At 44.1% G+C, this 17,757-nt stretch overlaps 1 protein-coding gene across 1 annotated transcript; it reads left to right on the top strand.

The window, feature by feature from the left end:
• Positions 1-1,706: 1,706 nt before the first annotated feature.
• Positions 1,707-13,759, top strand: meox2b (mesenchyme homeobox 2b). Its single transcript, XM_014142507.3, has 3 exons — positions 1,707-2,757; positions 7,400-7,572; positions 12,763-13,759. The coding sequence occupies exons 1-3, from the start codon at positions 2,223-2,225 to the stop codon at positions 12,982-12,984; spliced, it is 930 nt and encodes a 309-aa protein (XP_013997982.1). The 5' UTR covers positions 1,707-2,222; the 3' UTR covers positions 12,985-13,759.
• Positions 13,760-17,757: the final 3,998 nt, after the last annotated feature.

Raw genomic sequence — 17,757 nt, 5'->3', positions numbered from 1 at the left:
TAACATAAAACTTCAATAATATTCCAACCGGACGATTCCAATGTCTTGAAAAATGTTATGGAACACAGCTACCTCATCACGTGAATGCGCGCCAATGAACTCATGTCATTTTCTTAGTCACCCAACTTCCTGGGCTTCTTGTTCGCTCTCTGTTCACTGCAAAAGCCTGAAACAAGGTTCTAAAGACTGTTGACATCTAGTGGAAGCCTTAGGAAGTGCAAAATGAACACTAAGTCACTGTGTGTTAGATAGGCAATGACTTGAAAAGACTACAAGCATCAGATTTCCCACTTCCTGGTTGGATTTTTCTCAGGTTTTTGCCTGCCATATGAGTTCTGTTATACTCACAGACATCATTCAAACAGTTTTAGAAATGTCACAGTGTTTTCTATCCAAATCTACTAATAATATGCAAATATTTGTATTAGGCAGTTTACTCTGGGCATGCTTTTCATCCAAAATCCAAAATACTGCCCCCTATATCTTAAAAAGTTAATTGAAATGCATTGCAGGTGACTACCACATGAAGCTGGTTGAGAGAATGCCAAGAGAGTGTTTACGCTGTCACGAAGGCAAAGGGTGGCTACTTTGAACAATCTCAAATATAAAATATACTTGGATTTGCTTAACATTTTTGTTGGTTACTACATGATTCCATATGTGTTATTTCATAGTTTTGATGTCTTCACTATTATTCTACATTATAGAAAATAGTAAAAATAAAGAAAACCCTGGAATGAGTCGCTGTGTCCAAACTTTTGACTGTTACTGTAATTGTAAATGAAAGCTGGTAAAAACAACTGCCAAATGAATCACTTTGACAAACAATAACTCATTTCATTGCGCTAAATTAGTTTTTCTCACTCTATTGCGTTTATACAACCCCCCTATAATTTTCCATAATGAATTTTTGTTACTGTGTTGCAGTGCAATGAAAACATGTGAATGCGAGTCTTTTCTAATGGCTGAAAAAACTAAGGTCAAAGAGATACTTTGACAGTTAAAACACACAGTGAAAAAGGGAAAAACTTAATGAAGACTTGAAACATGAAAATACATTTAAAGAATGACAAAGTGATGTTGAAAGCTACTAGGGCTTAAATACTTAGGAGTGTGTGTGTGTGTGTGTGTGTGTGTGTGTGTGTGTGTGTGTGTGTGTGTGTGTGTGTGTGTGTGTGTGTGTGTGTGGTGTGTGTGTGTGTGTGTGTGTGCGGGTGAGGGGAGTAGAGTGGAGGGGTTAGGGGGTAATATTAACACACATACAATATTTGTAGATTTGGATAAAAAGTTGATCAAATCAATCAGATGCTGAATGGAGTCCAATATTGGGCCACATACATACAGTAAACATATTTTCAAACGACCTATACACCTAAATGCAACGCATCAGCATCTATATGCAGTAAACACACAAACAGCAGATAATGTTGGGGTGTTGAACCCCCAAACCCCCATATCCAACCCCCTAAAGTCTGACGCAACACTGCACTTCTCAGAAATCGTGTCGAGGGGGTTGGGTGGGTCCAAAATAAATTGCCCACTTTTCTGGAGGCCAGGCCATTGGAATGGTTTAGATTTATTGTGCGTTGCGTTTTGGAGGAAGATCGTATGCATGTGGTCAGAAGCCTAGCAGTGAGTCAGTGCACCAGTGACCCGGCCTCCCTCTCACGTTACATCCTATATATAACATCCCCGCTCCTGGCCTCCTCCCACCCTCCCTCCCTCTCACTCTCTCTCCCAACTTCCCTGGAACCACCTTCTCCCTGGAACCACTCTGGCCTCAGCCGTCTCTCCTCTCCTCCGTCTCTCTTCTCCGTCTACCGTCTCCCTGTGTCCTGACACCCGAGCTCCAGCTCAGCAGAGTCAGTGTTTACCCGCGCTGTGCCTGGCAACAGGCTGCATGCTCGGGATTACCGGAGGCCCTACCTTTCAACGCTGCGATCTCTGCCTTCCTTCAGCCTCCTCCGATCGCTTTCCCTGGGAACTAACGGGGAGCGCACGGAGGTGAGAGGTGAGAGAGCCGTGGAGGAGAGCCCTGATTTGAGGCTCTGCGTCCGCCCACCTCCCTCAACTGGCTTCAGTCTGCTCTACTCTCTGTCCTGCAACATCTCTGTCTTGTGGTCTCAATTAGTCACTCTGGTCGTTCCTGGAAGTTTTTGTGGTTGTGTGTGTGGTGGACTTAGGGGGGTTTGTCTTTTGGGTGGATCTTGTGGAGCACTGTGATGGATCACTCCCTGTTTGGGTGCCTCCGTAGCCCCCACGCCCCGGCCCAGGGTCTGCATCCCCACCCTGCCTTTAGCCAGTCCCCGCTGGCGCTGCATGGACGCTCTGACCACATATCCTACCCTGACCTGCCCGGCTCCTCACCCCCCTGCGGGGGGTACCCTGGACCTGGGGAGGAGGGCATGTACGGAGGGCAGCCACACCACCATCGTGGAGGACACCCGCATCAGCACCAGCAGCACCCCCACCACCCACAGCACCAGACCCACCAGACCCCTTGGCACGTCCCCCAGATGCCCTCAACCAACACTAGGCATGGCCTCTGCCTGCCTCCCCCAGACAGTCAAGTCTCAGAACGGTGTGGTGGGGGGACCCCAAATCTGTGTGGCTCCAACACCAACCCCAGTCTGGGAGGTAGTAGTGACCCCACAGGTGTATCCTGTGTCCCTGGGGACTTTGGACGACAGACGATGTCCCCGGACGAGACTGAACAGAGACGGAACAGTAAAGGGAAAGATGATTTGCAAAGCTCAGGTAAGATGAGGACAACGAGGACATTATTCTCTCCTCTATGCTTTTCTTAGCTTTGACTTCAGTCTCAAAGTTTTGGTTGTTTCTTTCTAAACTCACTGAGGAGTTTTCATCACATAACGATTTGAAGTTTTTGGTTTGTCTATTCTCATATTGGGGATTTCACCATCTGTGTGTAAGCAAACACAGTCCACAGATGTTGAAACAGGAGAGAACAGTTTGTGATACAGTAATAAAACACACAAATGAATGGTTTGCATTTGAACTAATTGGCTAATGTTTTCATGATCACTGAAAGCGCTGTAGTCTTCTGCGTCAATGCTCCTAAATTCGAGAACCTCATGAGAAGTTGTGCAATGACAAAATAGTTCAGTGCATACTTTTTAGTTTCAAAGTCAGTTAAAAGTTTGAACCCTACTGACTAGTAGATAGGCTTGTTGTTTTAGCATTTGGGCCTTGTTTTTACAGTGGTTGTCCAGATAAAATTGAGGGCCATATGTCATTTGCATTTTTATTCAGGTTTATTTGAAACTGACTTAGTTCTGATGATTGAAACTGATGTCATGGTTCAATGTTGGATATGATTTTGTTTTCTTAATTGTCTACTTGCAAATGTAATTCATTAATTTCAATTACTAGCTATTGCACTACAGTTAGCTGTAATTGAACATTTAACTGTACTAACAGCTCTTAATGGGAAGATATGCATACCCACATTTCAGTAAGACCTTGTTATAGGATCTTACTTGATCTTATTTGATCTTGATTATGTCTTATCTCTACTGTTTTCCATGCTGTATTGACATTCATTCATATCTGGAATTACTGTCTAGAATTTAACGAGGTAGGATTAGGCTAACTTTATTGATATTTAAAATAAATGCAGGCAAGTGCTTTTTAGAAACAGCACCTTAATGTGTGAAACACTAGGCGGCAAGGCCGCACACTTAAATATGATCTTGTACTTCATTTCACCTGAATTCAATTAATCAAATTATTCTCACACCATCATTTAGTTATCTTTTCAGTAAAACAAGAGATAATTAATGAATTCATGTTTTTATAAATATATCTATTATGGAAAAGTTTTTATGGAAACAAAATGATAATCACAATTCAATTAAACCATTTGACTTGATAAAAAAGGTTAAATTGTATTTCTAAATACTAAGGTCAATAGTCATACTATTCTATTGACAATCTTATATGAAGAAATGAGCAAGTGTGATACATTACAGATTTGCAGTCATCTTCTGTTATTTGAAGCATTAGATCCATTACCTTTCCGTCTACATTTGATTTAACAGATATTAAGATACTTTGGTTTCCTCTCTCAGTGTTAAGCAATAGGGAATTGATTTACTTCTGTCATTTACGGCAATATTGACATAGATTGAACCGGTAGAATGTAACTGAGACAATCTTCCATTTTCATTACAATCAAAGTTCTCTTTAACATTCCTCAATCTCAACCCCCTCAACCCCATTTTATAGGTTATAGCCTGGCACAGCCAAGGTTTTATTTGTCCCTCTCTTCAGGCTCCCAGGGATAATCAACAGTGACATTTTCCTCCAGGGTATTAATGGCCTACAGGTGTGATTTCTGTGAAGCCTCCTTTTAAACTGTTACAATGGGCACACCTGGGCTTTTTCATAGGCCTAAACCTACATAGTATTTATGGCTGTAGAACGTACGTACCTATAGCATTAGCCGCAACAGCTGTGTGAAAAAGCAGCCTCTTAATAATAATAATAATGTGGGTGGAGAATTAATCCATAACACTTCTGGAAATCACTGTTGGTCATCTACAGTATGGATGATAGAATGAAATGGAATGGAAGAAAATAGAATAGAATATAACTGTATTAGTCCATTAGCGACGGAACAAAAAGCTGTATATTTAGGTCCAATTTACACATTTGTTAAACAACTGTTTTCAGATGAGCACATTCAGTGGCACGTGGGAATGTGTACCTAATTCAGTGATATTATAGATAATTTTACACACTGTCCTCCCAACGACTATGTTGCCTTTGAGAGCACTGAGGTTGTAAGGACAAACTGATCTGTACCCCGGGTGGAGTCTCAAAATGGCCGATGGCTAAATGCGTTGGACACGTCATGCAGGGCACCGCACTAGACCTAATATGGCTGTATATAGCTGTAGCCCTCATTATCAGCAGTCACCATAATAATGCAAGCTCCATCCATATCAGGGCTGAGGACTAGACAAGTCAGGCCCTTAATAAGTTACTAGCACAGTGGCTGGACTTCCTGGCGGCTACACAAGGGCTGATTCAGGTCATCAGTGCAGTGTCACAACAAGAGCACTGCTCTCTGTATCCAGAAGCCATTTCACTGACACCAGCTTCCAGTGGTGTCGTGCACCAACACATTTTATTGGGGGCACTGATAGGATGGCCAAATTCTCGTTGCATTCATTCTGTAGCTTATACTGTATTGTGCCTTTTTTCATCCTAAAAATGTTTCAAATTGAAGGGGCCCCGTTTGAATGAGCAGGACGGCTCTGCCAGGTCCTGCTGTCTGTATCTCTATCGTTCTCCCTGCAGGGAAACCCACCAGGTAGAAGTGCTGTTGTGCCCAGTAGTTAACTTTCCACTTCCACTTGCCATCTTTCAGGTTAGTTTTACCCCAGGGTGCAATTGTAATTGACAGCCGGTAGAACTGTGAAGCACTACCCAGAAGCTGCACCTCTAACACCAATCACGTTTCCTAATTTTAACCTCCATTGCACGTTACAAAAGGCAACATGGGCTTTATTTTAGGTCCTATTTCTGATGAGGTAACGGTCTTATGAGGTAACATGCTGTGGCAATGGTGAAATAAATGGTAAAATAATGGTAAAATACACCTTCTTGATACATAACAAAGAATGCTAAATAAAAGTTAAAGATGTAATGTAGATTAATGTTGTAGGAATATTAAAGGAGAATTGCAAGACACTGTACGGTATAAACCATTAAACAATTGTTTCAAATAAAATAAAATACCTAAACCACGTGAAAGATCTTTTGTTTGAAGATTTTATTTCCAGAAATGTCTTAGTCCCATATTCAGTTTTTATAAATCGAGTGTCATGAAGATAGCGGACTGGATGTGCCTGTGTGATGTGGCAGAGAGAAAGACTCTTTCCTGGCACTATTTGATTTGTCAGCACATCCAACACGTCCAACAATTACCGTTGAACTAAGAGAATATTAGCTGGTTTTATTTGGCGTGGACTAGAGAACAACATGTAAATTACAGAGCAACTCTTTTGATGAAGTGTAGTGTTAAGAGATATTTGAATGAGGTTCACCCAATTTGAAGCCACATCTATATGAAAAAACATTTGAAAAGGATTTGATTAATGTACGCTTTTCACAATCCAATTGAGCAATCTGGATTAAATACAGACAATTAGACCAAAATGAATTACAATCTGGAAAGTCTTTCTGAAGTCTCCTTAACTTCAATCAAATATACGATGAATCGCACCACACACTCTTACCCGTGGTATCTGCTGAAACGCTTCAGCCTGAATGTAGAGTGGGCCGGTGTAAGATTTCCGATCATGCTCCATTTGATGTCTAGGCCCGTGGGTAGTGCTTAGCTGATCTATGTATCTATTGGTCTATTGTTCAGTCTGCCAGGTGATAGGTGGGAGGTTCACACCCTACATTACCGTCCCACATTACCACATCCCATTATCACGCTACCACACCCCACATAGCAGAGGCAGCATGCACCTCATTTTTGGGGCACGAGTAGGATGGCCAAATTCAATAGCTTTACTTACATTTTTCATAAAAGAAAGAATACCTTCCATCTCATCAGTGTATGGATAAAATGAGGGGGCTTATTTCCCCCTTAGTTACAAGGGTCATTAGCTACACATTATCACATGCATTATTACATCAGATATTACCACACGCATTACAGCTTCACATTACCCCACACCTGACTGACCTCAGCTTCACCTTCCCTCCGGTCCACCAGAGATGAACTCTTGGAATCACTTTTGTCTTAGAACAATAGAGCTACAGTGTTGAGTTGGCTAGCCTCAAATATTAGCCCTCTTTTTGGATGAAACTTCTATTTAGAACAGGTGATAAAGTACTGGAGAGAGGCAGAGACAATTCCACCAACTTTCCAGTTAAACAAATGATTTTTATAGGGCCTACAGTATTCTCTGTGTTGCCTAGGTTTAAGAGAAATGAGGATATAGAAAATGGATTTGTGGAATTTTCACATACGGTAAGAAAGTGTTACAACTTAATAATATTTGAGAGATATCAGTCTGTTTCTTTCTATTCTCCAAGGAGCGGGTGAAGATGAGTGAGTTTGTTTCAGAGAAAGAACACAGGGTAGTTGTCGGAGGGAGCTGGGCTCTGAGACTGTAGAGAACTCCTTGCCTGCCACCTCTCATGCAGCTTCCCCCTCCTCCAGTAAGACACTATAAAGTGTGCATGAACAATATCCCCATAATAAAAGGTGATTGGCACCCCTAATTGTTTTGCTTTCATTTTGCATTTCAGCCCTGCAGTTTATCACACAATCCCTTCTTTTTTTCACCCCTTTTTCCTCTTCTTTATTTTTTGGCAACTCAACAGTGTCTGGAAAAAGTTCTGTTTTTCATTTCAGATTCCCAGGACGGGAGCTATAAGTCTGACGTGAACAGCAAGCCCAGGAAGGAGAGGACAGCGTTCACCAAGGAACAGATCCGGGAACTGGAGTCAGAGTTTGCGCACCACAACTACCTGACGAGACTGAGGCGATACGAGATAGCAGTCAACCTCGACCTCACAGAAAGACAAGTACGTTACCTGTTGTTGTGTGGAAGCAATAAAGTCTATAAACATTTGCATATAAAAAAAAGTGAAAAGTGATAAAGAAAATAAAAAGTATATTACCTGTTGGGTGTTGATAAAACAAAACAAGTTAATTAGTCATAATATTGGCTTATCATCTAATGACAAAGCATTATGCAGTTAATTTCTCCCTTTGATGATCAGATAAATCAGAACATTTTGTTTGAACAAAATATCTGAAGAATTCACGGTTAGAGGACTGATTCTGTAATTACCCTAAGAACTCACAGACTCATGTATTCAAAGACTCACACGGAAATGTCAGCTAACAGCAGCTGCTAGGGATTCTATTAAAAACTGCACAGGCCTCAGGATGAAAACCCTGTATGTTTTGACATTACCAAACGCTTGTCATGCTAATGTTCTGAATCTAATCGCTTCCAAACCAAAACCACTGAGGCTTTTTGATATATCTGTGCTGCATGTGTGTGTGTGTGTGTGTGTGTGTGTGTGTGTGTGTGTGTGTGTGTGTGTGTGTGTGTGTGTGTGTGTGTGTGTGTGTGTGTGTGTGTGTGTGTGTGTGTGTGTGTGTGTGTGTGTGTGTGTGTGTTGCCAGCACCGCTGGTCTGTCTGTGTGTGTGCAGGGACTGTCTCATGGCATGTGTCAGACTCCAGATGTTTCTGTAATTCCCTTCAGACACTAATAGGAAGTACACTGACATTAAGGGATGGATTCCCGCACAGTATGCAGAAGGGAGAATCTCTATTGAAAGTGTTGTTTAGTCCAGTATGTAGGATTAAACTGGGGCCAGGATGAAAAGAACTTCATCTAAATATATATTTTTTATGTCTAATCTGCCTTGATCTAAAAAGTTGGCCTGCATAAATCTGTTGGTAGTGATGTGTTTAACCAAACCAACCTACACACTCACCACACCCATAAGTGCTTTTGGAAATCATAATCTGTTGTATAAGTCCAATCAGACTTTCAAGGCCAGGCCCAGGCAGCCAGGCAACAACCCACTGAGGACTTAGGCCTTCCAGCTAGGAGCCCTGTCCCTTACAATCACTCCCACTCACATTGGCTGCCTCTCCTCTCTTCCTCTCTCCTCTCCTGTCCTCTCTTCTCCACACATTCCCAATGCAAGGCCTATAAATCTGGATGTGCGTGGGGGTTGTGTGTCTGTGTCTGTCTCTGTGTGTGTGTGTGTGTGTGTGTGTGTGTGTCTGTGTGTGTACGTGTTGTGTGTGTGTGTGTGTGTGTGTGTGTGTGTGTGTGTGTGTGTGTGTGTGTGTGTGTGTGTGTGTGTGTGTGTGTGTGTGTGTGCGCGTGGGTGGGGGTTGATCTTGGATGTTAAACCCACTCTAACATCCTCCTGACAATTATCTTACAGTGCAGCTTCTACCTCCCTGATCTTGCTATTAACTACTATATAGCTTTACTAATAATGATTGTACATTCTGGCCTCAGCCCAAGGGCATATACAGTGGCAGAGGTTTATACAACTTGTGGACACCAATCCTCATCTCGTCTCGCCACTGAACCCTGTGTGTGTGTGTGTGTGTGTGTGTGTGTGTGTGTGTGTGTGTGTGTGTGTGTGTGTGTGTGTGTGTGTGTGTGTGTGTGTGTGTGTGTGTGTGTGTGTGTGTGTGTGTGTGTGTGTGTGTGTGTGTGTGTGTGTGTGGGTGTGTGTGTGTGTGTGTGTGTCTGTGTGTGTGCAACAACTTAGGTAGGACTTACTGATTGCCCAATTAGAGTTGCACCCAAGGCTGGCGGAAGATTTTGTACGGCTCGTAGATATGTGTGTCTGTGTGCATTTGTGTGTTTGTGTGTATGTAAAACAAAAACATACGAAGGACTTCGTTTTATGATGCAGTCGATGCTAAACATGTTTATTCGAAAATGAGCCACACATGCGTGTTTACTCTGTAAACTTAACTCCTGTCTTGGGCCTGTGAGTGGCAGGCCACAATGCCTAAAATAAATCCAGGAGAGCATTGGGCTCCTGTGAGAAAGCAGGTCGCTCAGGGGGGTGGATAAGAGAGGGGTGGGGATGAAGGGAGTATAGGAGGGGGGTGGAGTTTGTGGAGTTTGCGGCCAACAGGAGGGGTAGGGCTGTGAAGGGTCGTCAGTGGGGGATGGGGAAGGGAGCTTCGCTCGTTCCCGATCCGATCGGGCCGTTTTAGGCAGCAGCTTAATCATCACGAAGAAGAGACGCAAATACTGAAGGATCTGTGGAGTCAGGAACAGGATCCGAGGCAGGGCCCCCCGCCAGTGTGCGGACGTGACCCATGCATCAGCACATACCTGGCCATGTCGAAATAAGACGCCACAACAGCCAACACTAACCACGACAGCCAACACTAACCACGACAGCCATAACACTAACCACGACAGCCAACACTAACCACGACAGCCAACACTAACCACGACAGCCAACACTAACACTAACCACGACAGCCAACACTAACCACGACAGCCATAACACTAACCACGACAGCCATAACACTAACCACGACAGCCATAACACTAACCACGACAGCCATAACACTAACCACGACAGCCAACACTAACCACGACAGCCAACACTAACCACGACAGCCAACAATAACCACGACAGCCATAACACTAACCACGACAGCCATAACACTAACCACGACAGCCATAACACTAACCACGACAGCCATAACACTAACCACGACAGCCAACACTAACACTAACCACGACAGCCATAACACTAACCATGGCAGCCATAACACTAACCACGACAGCCAACACTAACCACGACAGCCATAACACTAACCACGACAGCCAACACTAACACTAACCACGACAGCCATAACACTAACCACGACAGCCAACACTAACACTAACCACAACAGCCAACACTAACCACGACAGCCAACACTAACCACGACAGCCAACACTAACCACGACAGCCAACACTAACCACGACAGCCATAACACTAACCACGACAGCCAACACTAACCACGACAGCCATAACACTAACCACGACAGCCAACACTAACACTAACCACGACAGCCATAACACTAACCACGACAGCCAACACTAACCACGACAGCCATAACACTAACCACGACAGCCAACACTAACACTAACCACGACAGCCAACACTAACCACAACAGCCAACACTAACCACGACAGCCAACACTAACCACGACAGCCAACACTAACCACGACAGCCAACACTAACCACGACAGCCAACAATAACTAGCCTCACTGTCATCGAGTGCTACCTAAACCCTACACCCAGGGTTCAGTGTCACCCTGTGCAACCTACATCGTACACAGCAGGGTCAAAACGACCCAAAGTACCCCGTCGTCTACAATGGGGGAACCAAGACTCAAGTGGCGTGCGACTGTAATAATCTTGTAGATAATGATTTAGCACTCGGCTGCCAGCTCTGGTAGACGAGGTGTCTCTCAGGGTTTACATAAGATCATACCGTGTGAAGAGGGAGGTGGGGGAGCTAGAGAGTGTGTGCAGGAGGGGATGGTGTGTCGGGAGGAGTGTGTGTGTGTGTTGGGTGTGTGTGTGTGTGTGTGTGTGTGTGTGTGTGTGTGTGTGTGTGTGGTGTGTGTGTGTGTGTGTGTGTGTTGGGTGTGTGTGTGTGTGTGTGTGTGTGTGTGTGTGTGTGTGTGTTTTTGTGTGTGTGTGTGTGTGTGTGTGTGTGTGTGTGTGTGTGTGTGTGTGTGTGTGTGCGCATGCTCTGCTCAGACAGAGGTCTGTTTCACTGAGGCTGTAAATCTCTGTCACACACACTGATAGAGAAGGGTTCACACCAACAGATTCAGGACATTGGGTTTCCTGACGCACAGGGGGACGCTAGGGTTTTACTGAGGGGGAACGGGAGGGAAGAGGTGGGGGGACGCTAGGGTTTTACTGAGGGGGAACGGGAGGGAAGAGGTGGGGGGGACGCTAGGGTTTTACTGAGGGGGAACGGGAGGGAAGAGGTGGGGGGACGCTAGGGTTTTACTGAGGGGGAACGGGAGGGAAGAGGTGGGGGGGACGCTAGGGTTTTACTGAGGGGGAACGGGAGGGAAGAGGTGGGGGGAAGCTAGGGTTTTACTGAGGGGGAACGGGAGGGAAGAGGTGGGGGGACGCTAGGGTTTTACTGAGGGGGAACGGGAGGGAAGAGGTGGGGGGAAGCTAGGGTTTTACTGAGGGGGAACGGGAGGGAAGAGGTGGGGGGACGCTAGGGTTTTACTGAGGGGGAACGGGAGGGAAGAGGTGGGGGGACGCCAGGGTTTTACTGAGGGGGAACGGGAGGGAAGAGGTGGGTGGACGCTAGGGTTTTACTGAGGGGGAACGGGAGGGAAGAGGTTGGGGGACGCTAGGGTTTTCTTGAGGGGGAAAGGGAGGGAAGAGGTGGGGGGACGCTAGGGTTTTACTGAGGGGGAACGGGAGGGAAGAGGTGGGGGGAAGCTAGGGTTTTACTGAGGGGGAACGGGAGGGAAGAGGTGGGGGGAAGCTAGGGTTTTACTGAGGGGGAACGGGAGGGAAGAGGTGGGGGGACGCTAGGGTTTTACTGAGGGGGAACGGGAGGGAAGAGGTGGGGGGAAGCTAGGGTTTTACTGAGGGGGAACGGGAGGGAAGAGGTGGGGGGACGCTAGGGTTTTACTGAGGGGGAACGGGAGGGAAGAGGTGGGGGGACGCTAGGGTTTTACTGAGGGGGAACGGGAGGGAAGCGATGGGGGGACGCTAGGGTTTTACTGATGGGTCTACATACCAAGAACTCAGTCTCCAGAACGCCACGAACCAACAATGGCATCGAGTTACCTCAGAACCTCACACACAATATACACCCCATCTCCACTCGCTCACAACAATGGCTGAACACTTTGTGCACTTCAAAGTTATTGAAATGTTCTTCATGTGGTTATTATTACACTAAATACAATTTCTAAAACCTTGGCTAATATTGCCCTTGTTACTGAGAAGGGCTATGATCCCCCAGCCCTCCTGAAAACAACCCAAGTGTCAAACTCCAGTTCTTGAGGGCCACAGCATCTGCAGGTTTTCATTCCTCCTAGGAGTGTCTAAATCAGACACCAAAGGAAATAGACGAAATTAGCAGTCACTGTCGCCCTCCAGGTATTGAGGTGGACCCCCCCGCCGTATAACTTTCACGCTATTTTCCTGTAAACTAATTGTTCTCTTCTCCTCCAGGTAAAGGTGTGGTTCCAGAACAGAAGGATGAAGTGGAAGCGTGTTAAAGGAGGTCAACAGGGGGCAGCGGCCCGAGAGAAAGAACTGGTCAACGTGAAGAAGGGAACTCTGTTACCCTCAGAGTACTCTGGCATGGTGGGAGGACTACACCACTCCACTGGTTCCCCTGGTAACGAGGACAGTCACGACAGTGACCAGAGCTCAGAGCACGCTCACTTATGACCCTGACCTGCCACATATGCCACGCAGAGGTCAAAGGTTAAGTTTGTGGCCATTTGAACAAACGTCTAAAAATGCAGTGAGTTGATGAGATCATGTTGCATTTCCAGGTACAGCATTACATACAGTATGTTGAGATTAGACTCAGAACTCAGAAAGAACACCTAGGCCTACGTACTCAATATGCTCTTAGGAGCGGAAAGAACACCTAGGCCTTTTCTCTCAGGAACCAACAACAAACAGGTTTTCTGACTGAAGGTGTTTGTTGATTGGCAAAGGAGTGAAGGAAGAAAGAAGTCAAGGTAAGCAAGAAGAAGAAGGAATGGAAGGAGCATGGAATTAACAACTGGATGTGTGAAATAAAACAACAAATGATATGCTTGTGAGCAAAGCCTCAAGCTCATGAGACTGTAAATTGGGAATAAAATTGTGTATTATTGTGAACATTCCACACGTGCCTTGATAGAATGGCTTGGATTTTTGAACTGTCAAAGATAAAATTCTACTGTATTTACTCAGTTTGGAATACAAAAATCATGCAATTAGCTTTAAGTAAAAATGTGGAATTGAATTGAATAGTAGGCTATTACCGTGAGTTCTACTATGCTGATTTACTTACAACATAACTGAATGATGCATATTAGTAAACATCTCCATTGGTTTTACATTTTGCTTCCACTAAGAGTCTTAAAAGTTAAATTTTTTTGTGAAAAATGTATACTTTTATTACATATAAATCTGGGACATAATGGTTTCTTAAGTGAATAAAACGGATCAATCAAAAACATTTTTGTCATTGTCCGGTTCTTGAACATTCTCACAATATTGCACAATTGGTATGTTACTAGATCTGTAAAACACAACATGTTGATGTAATTTAAAACCATATGTAGACCTAGTGTTTCTTTGCCTTCTGTATAAGTGTGCATTCTAATGTGTGTTTTAAAGTGCTGATTTGGCCGTGGCAGAGCCGTATCCTCCTAAACTACAGGACCAGCTGGTTTTGGCCATGGCAGAGCCGTATCCTCCTAAACTACAGGACCAGCTGGTTTTGGCCATGGCAGAGCCGTATCCTCCTAAACTACAGGACCAGCTGGTTTTGGCTGTGGCAGAGCCGTAGCCTCTTACAGTACAGGACCAGCTGGTTTTGGCCATGGCAGAGCCGTATCCTCCTAAAGTACAGGACCAGCTGGTTTTGGCCATGGCAGAGCCGTATCCTCCTAAAGTACAGGACCAGCTGGTTTTGGCTGTGGCAGAGCCGTAGCCTCTTACAGTACAGGACCAGCTGGTTTTGGCCGTGGCAGAGCCGTAGCCTCTTACAGTACAGGACCAGCTGATTTTGGCCGTGGCAGAACCGTATCCTCCTAAAGTACAGGACCAGCTGGTTTTGGCCATGGCAGAGCCGTAGCCTCCTAAAGTACAGGACCAGCTGGTTATGCAATAACTGCAAGTTTGGATTTAACTGATTTGTGGCTTTCCAGCTCCCTCAGAATCACAGACAAAGTGGATTTGTGTTCAGTTGTGGTCAGATTTCATCAGACTCCAGAACCCTGCTTTCTCTCTCTGTTTCTTTTATTAGCTGACTGTCTGATTTAGCTGTTTGTATATGACATCGCATGATCAAAGTAGAACACATTGACGGTTCTCATCAGGAATGTCGGTCAGAGCTGTTGGAGAATAAATTAGAATGAGGAATGTATTCATGAGGATTTATAGTGAAGCTTAGCCAAATGTCCAGCTGGAGTGATCAGAGACCTGTCTAAACAGTGTGATGGATTTGACCCTGCAGAGGCAACAATTACAAGACAAATGAATTCCTACATGAGTGAATAAACACACGAAGTACACGAAGGACATGAACATAGACAACCCAAGAACATGATCTAAAAGAAACTCACAATTAAAAAACAACATTTTTAAAGCTTTCTTTGACAGAGTAGATCACACACTTAACATGTATTACATTTTGTATACCCATTGATATGACATGTAATCAAATGTAGACAGCTAACGTAATCGTGTCTAATTCCATTTCAATGATGCTCCAGTGTTCTGCATTACAGTGTGAAGGGAAGGTACGGTAAAGGCAAAAACCTGTTGTTGTGGAATACCTCTGCACCGTGTAACTTCTGATCTTCAATGAACCTTCTACCTTGATCCCTTCGGGAGCAGCTTTCGTTCTGCAGGAAGGGTAATGTTGTCATTACAACCCTCCATGCCAAGAACAACACACGCCAACTAAAGTCTTTTCCACATTGAATCTGAGCATCTCCTTTGCTTTTCCAACTGAAAGGATTTAGTATTATTCTCAGTATAGCGTAGGTGTTGAAAGATGATGTACACTGTAGTTCGATACCCAAAACTATAGTGAATATTGTGATTTCTGTTTCTCTCTGGTAGCAGAATATGTTTAAACACACCGCGATCCAGACTCTGAGTGCCAGATTCCTTGTCTTGAATCTAGAATCGCTTTCCAGCAACACAATGTAAGCAGATACTGAAATTTTGGTGTTTACAAAGCGAGTTTGAACTTTTTTTACTTTTTCTCAGTGACTGAATTGCTTTGAGAATAACATTGACCATGAATATGCCTGTATTGAATTTCTCACCGTTTTTACAGACAGTTTGGGACATGTCCAAGACATGGTACATCTGGGATACATTAAAAAGGCCAACTGTGAAAAAATCTACAACTACATGTTTATTTAAATAATTAGGCATAACTCACAAATCAGGTCACATCACATGCTTCATGGCTGGTTAGCATTCCAGGGTGTTTAAGGCCAACAGTGTATCTTCTTTACCTGGGTTTTATATCATAATGATCTGAACCAAACAACACTCTGCCCAAAAAATGATCTAGGCCTACTCAAGGCTCAAACTGACCCACACCATGAAGTTCTTCAGCATCACAAAATTCCTCAGACATTGGCAAATTGGCAAATTTCTGGTTACGTCATTGTTTAATACAATAATGATGGAATTTGTGTAATAACATAATAACACGGTTAAGTCTAATATCATAATGTAGTTATAGTTGTGACAGTGCAGAGAGCAGAATATGAGACACTAAGGGATTGAACTCGTGCTCAGGAAATTGTTCCGAATCACAAGATTATGGCCGGATGATATTGGATGACGAAATGCAGGAAACCACAAGTCCTCCAATAAACTGGCAGGGGACCATGAGTGACAGCTGTTTTAGCCATTTAGAACCTTATTTATTGGCATAAGAGACACTTTTACAATAGCTGGTATGAAGAAATGGTTCTGGTCTGGGCCAGGAACTGAAGGTAAGGGTGCAGATAGTGACTTCACACCTGGAGCGATAAAGAACTCAGTCACGCATATTAATACTACAGCCAAACTAGATGCTATCATAAACAATACAGACATCACAGCAAAATATGTATGTATATTACAGTGCCCTCCTGAATTATTGACACCCTAGGTAAATATGAACAAAAAAAGGTTGTGGAAAAAATTACATTCTTGTTTATCAGCTTGATCTTACACTCAAAATATCACATGAATCTAACCATTAATTTAGTTAAAATTGTTCAAGGAAAAAAAATGATCAAGAAAAAAAAGTATTCAAAAACATGTGTCACAATTATTGACATCCCTAGAAATTCTTATGAACAAAATCAAATTGATGTATATTCTGATTAAGATTTAACTTTTTACCCCTTTTTCGTGATATCCAATTGGCAGTTACAGTCTTGTCCCATCGCTGCAACTCCCCTACGGACTCAGGACAGGCGAAGATTGAGAGACATGCGTCCTCCAAAACACGACCCTGCCAAGCCGCACTGCTTCTTGACACACTGCTCGCTTAACCAAGAAGCCAGCCACACCAATGTGTTGGAGGAAACACCGTCCAGCTGGCGACCGAAGTCAGCTTGCAGGCGCCCAGCCCACACAAGGAGTCGCTAGAGCACGATGGGACAAGGAAATCCCAGCCGGCCAAACCCTCCCCTAACCCAGGAGCGACGCTGGGACAATTGTGAGCGGCCTCATGGGTCTCCCGGTCACAACCTAGGACCGAACCAGGGTCTGTAGTGACGGCCTTAGATCGCTGCGCCACTTGGGAGGCCCAAGATTTTTTTAAGTTAATCTGAGTCTTTGGAAACTCTTAAGTGATAATCCATGACTTCCTGTTTCACTAGGGTATAAATGTGAGGTGACACACAGGCTAAACTCCATTAATCATCCATCAACATGGAAAGGCCAGAGAACACACAAATGAAATGCAACAAAAGGTTGTTGACCTTCACAAATCAAGCAATGGATATAAAAAGATAGCTACACGCCTGAAAATACTCATCTTCAATATTAGGGAAACCATTTTAAACAACTGGAGCTGTGATGAACCTGCCAAGAAGAGGATGCAAGTGTATTTTTCCCCCACGCACAGTGGCAAAAAAATCTCTAAGGATCACAGTTGGAGAATTGCAGAATTTGGTTACATTTTGAGGTCACCAAGTCTCCAAAACTACAATTAAACCCCACCTCCATGCCAACAAGTTATTTGGAATGGTTGCCAGAAGAAAGCCTGTGCTGTCACCAAACCACAAACCTACACTCCTCGAGTTTTCTAAATGTCATTGAAACTTTGATTGGAACCAGATTCTATGGTCTGATGATACTAAAATAGAGCTTTTTGGCAACAAACACCAGAGGTGGGTTTGGCGTAAAAAGAGCCATGGTCATGCAGAAAATGAAAATAACCTAATCCCCACTGTGAAGTATGGTGGTGGATCTGTGATGTTGTGA

The sequence above is a fragment of the Salmo salar genome, chromosome 14 (genome assembly GCF_965601325.2).
Source record: "Salmo salar chromosome 14, fSalSal1, whole genome shotgun sequence".
NCBI classification, from domain to species: Eukaryota; Metazoa; Chordata; class Actinopteri; order Salmoniformes; family Salmonidae; genus Salmo; species Salmo salar.
This window is presented reverse-complemented; position numbering and strand designations above follow the sequence as displayed.

Coding starts and splice junctions, on each gene's coding strand:
- meox2b (XM_014142507.3), top strand. CDS start 2,223: ATGGATCACTCCCTGTTTGGGTGCCTCCGTAGCCCCCACGCCCCGGCC. Junction 2,758..7,399: donor AGATGATTTGCAAAGCTCAG/GTAAGATGAGGA, acceptor TTTTCATTTCAG/ATTCCCAGGACGGGAGCTAT. Junction 7,573..12,762: donor TCGACCTCACAGAAAGACAA/GTACGTTACCTG, acceptor CTTCTCCTCCAG/GTAAAGGTGTGGTTCCAGAA.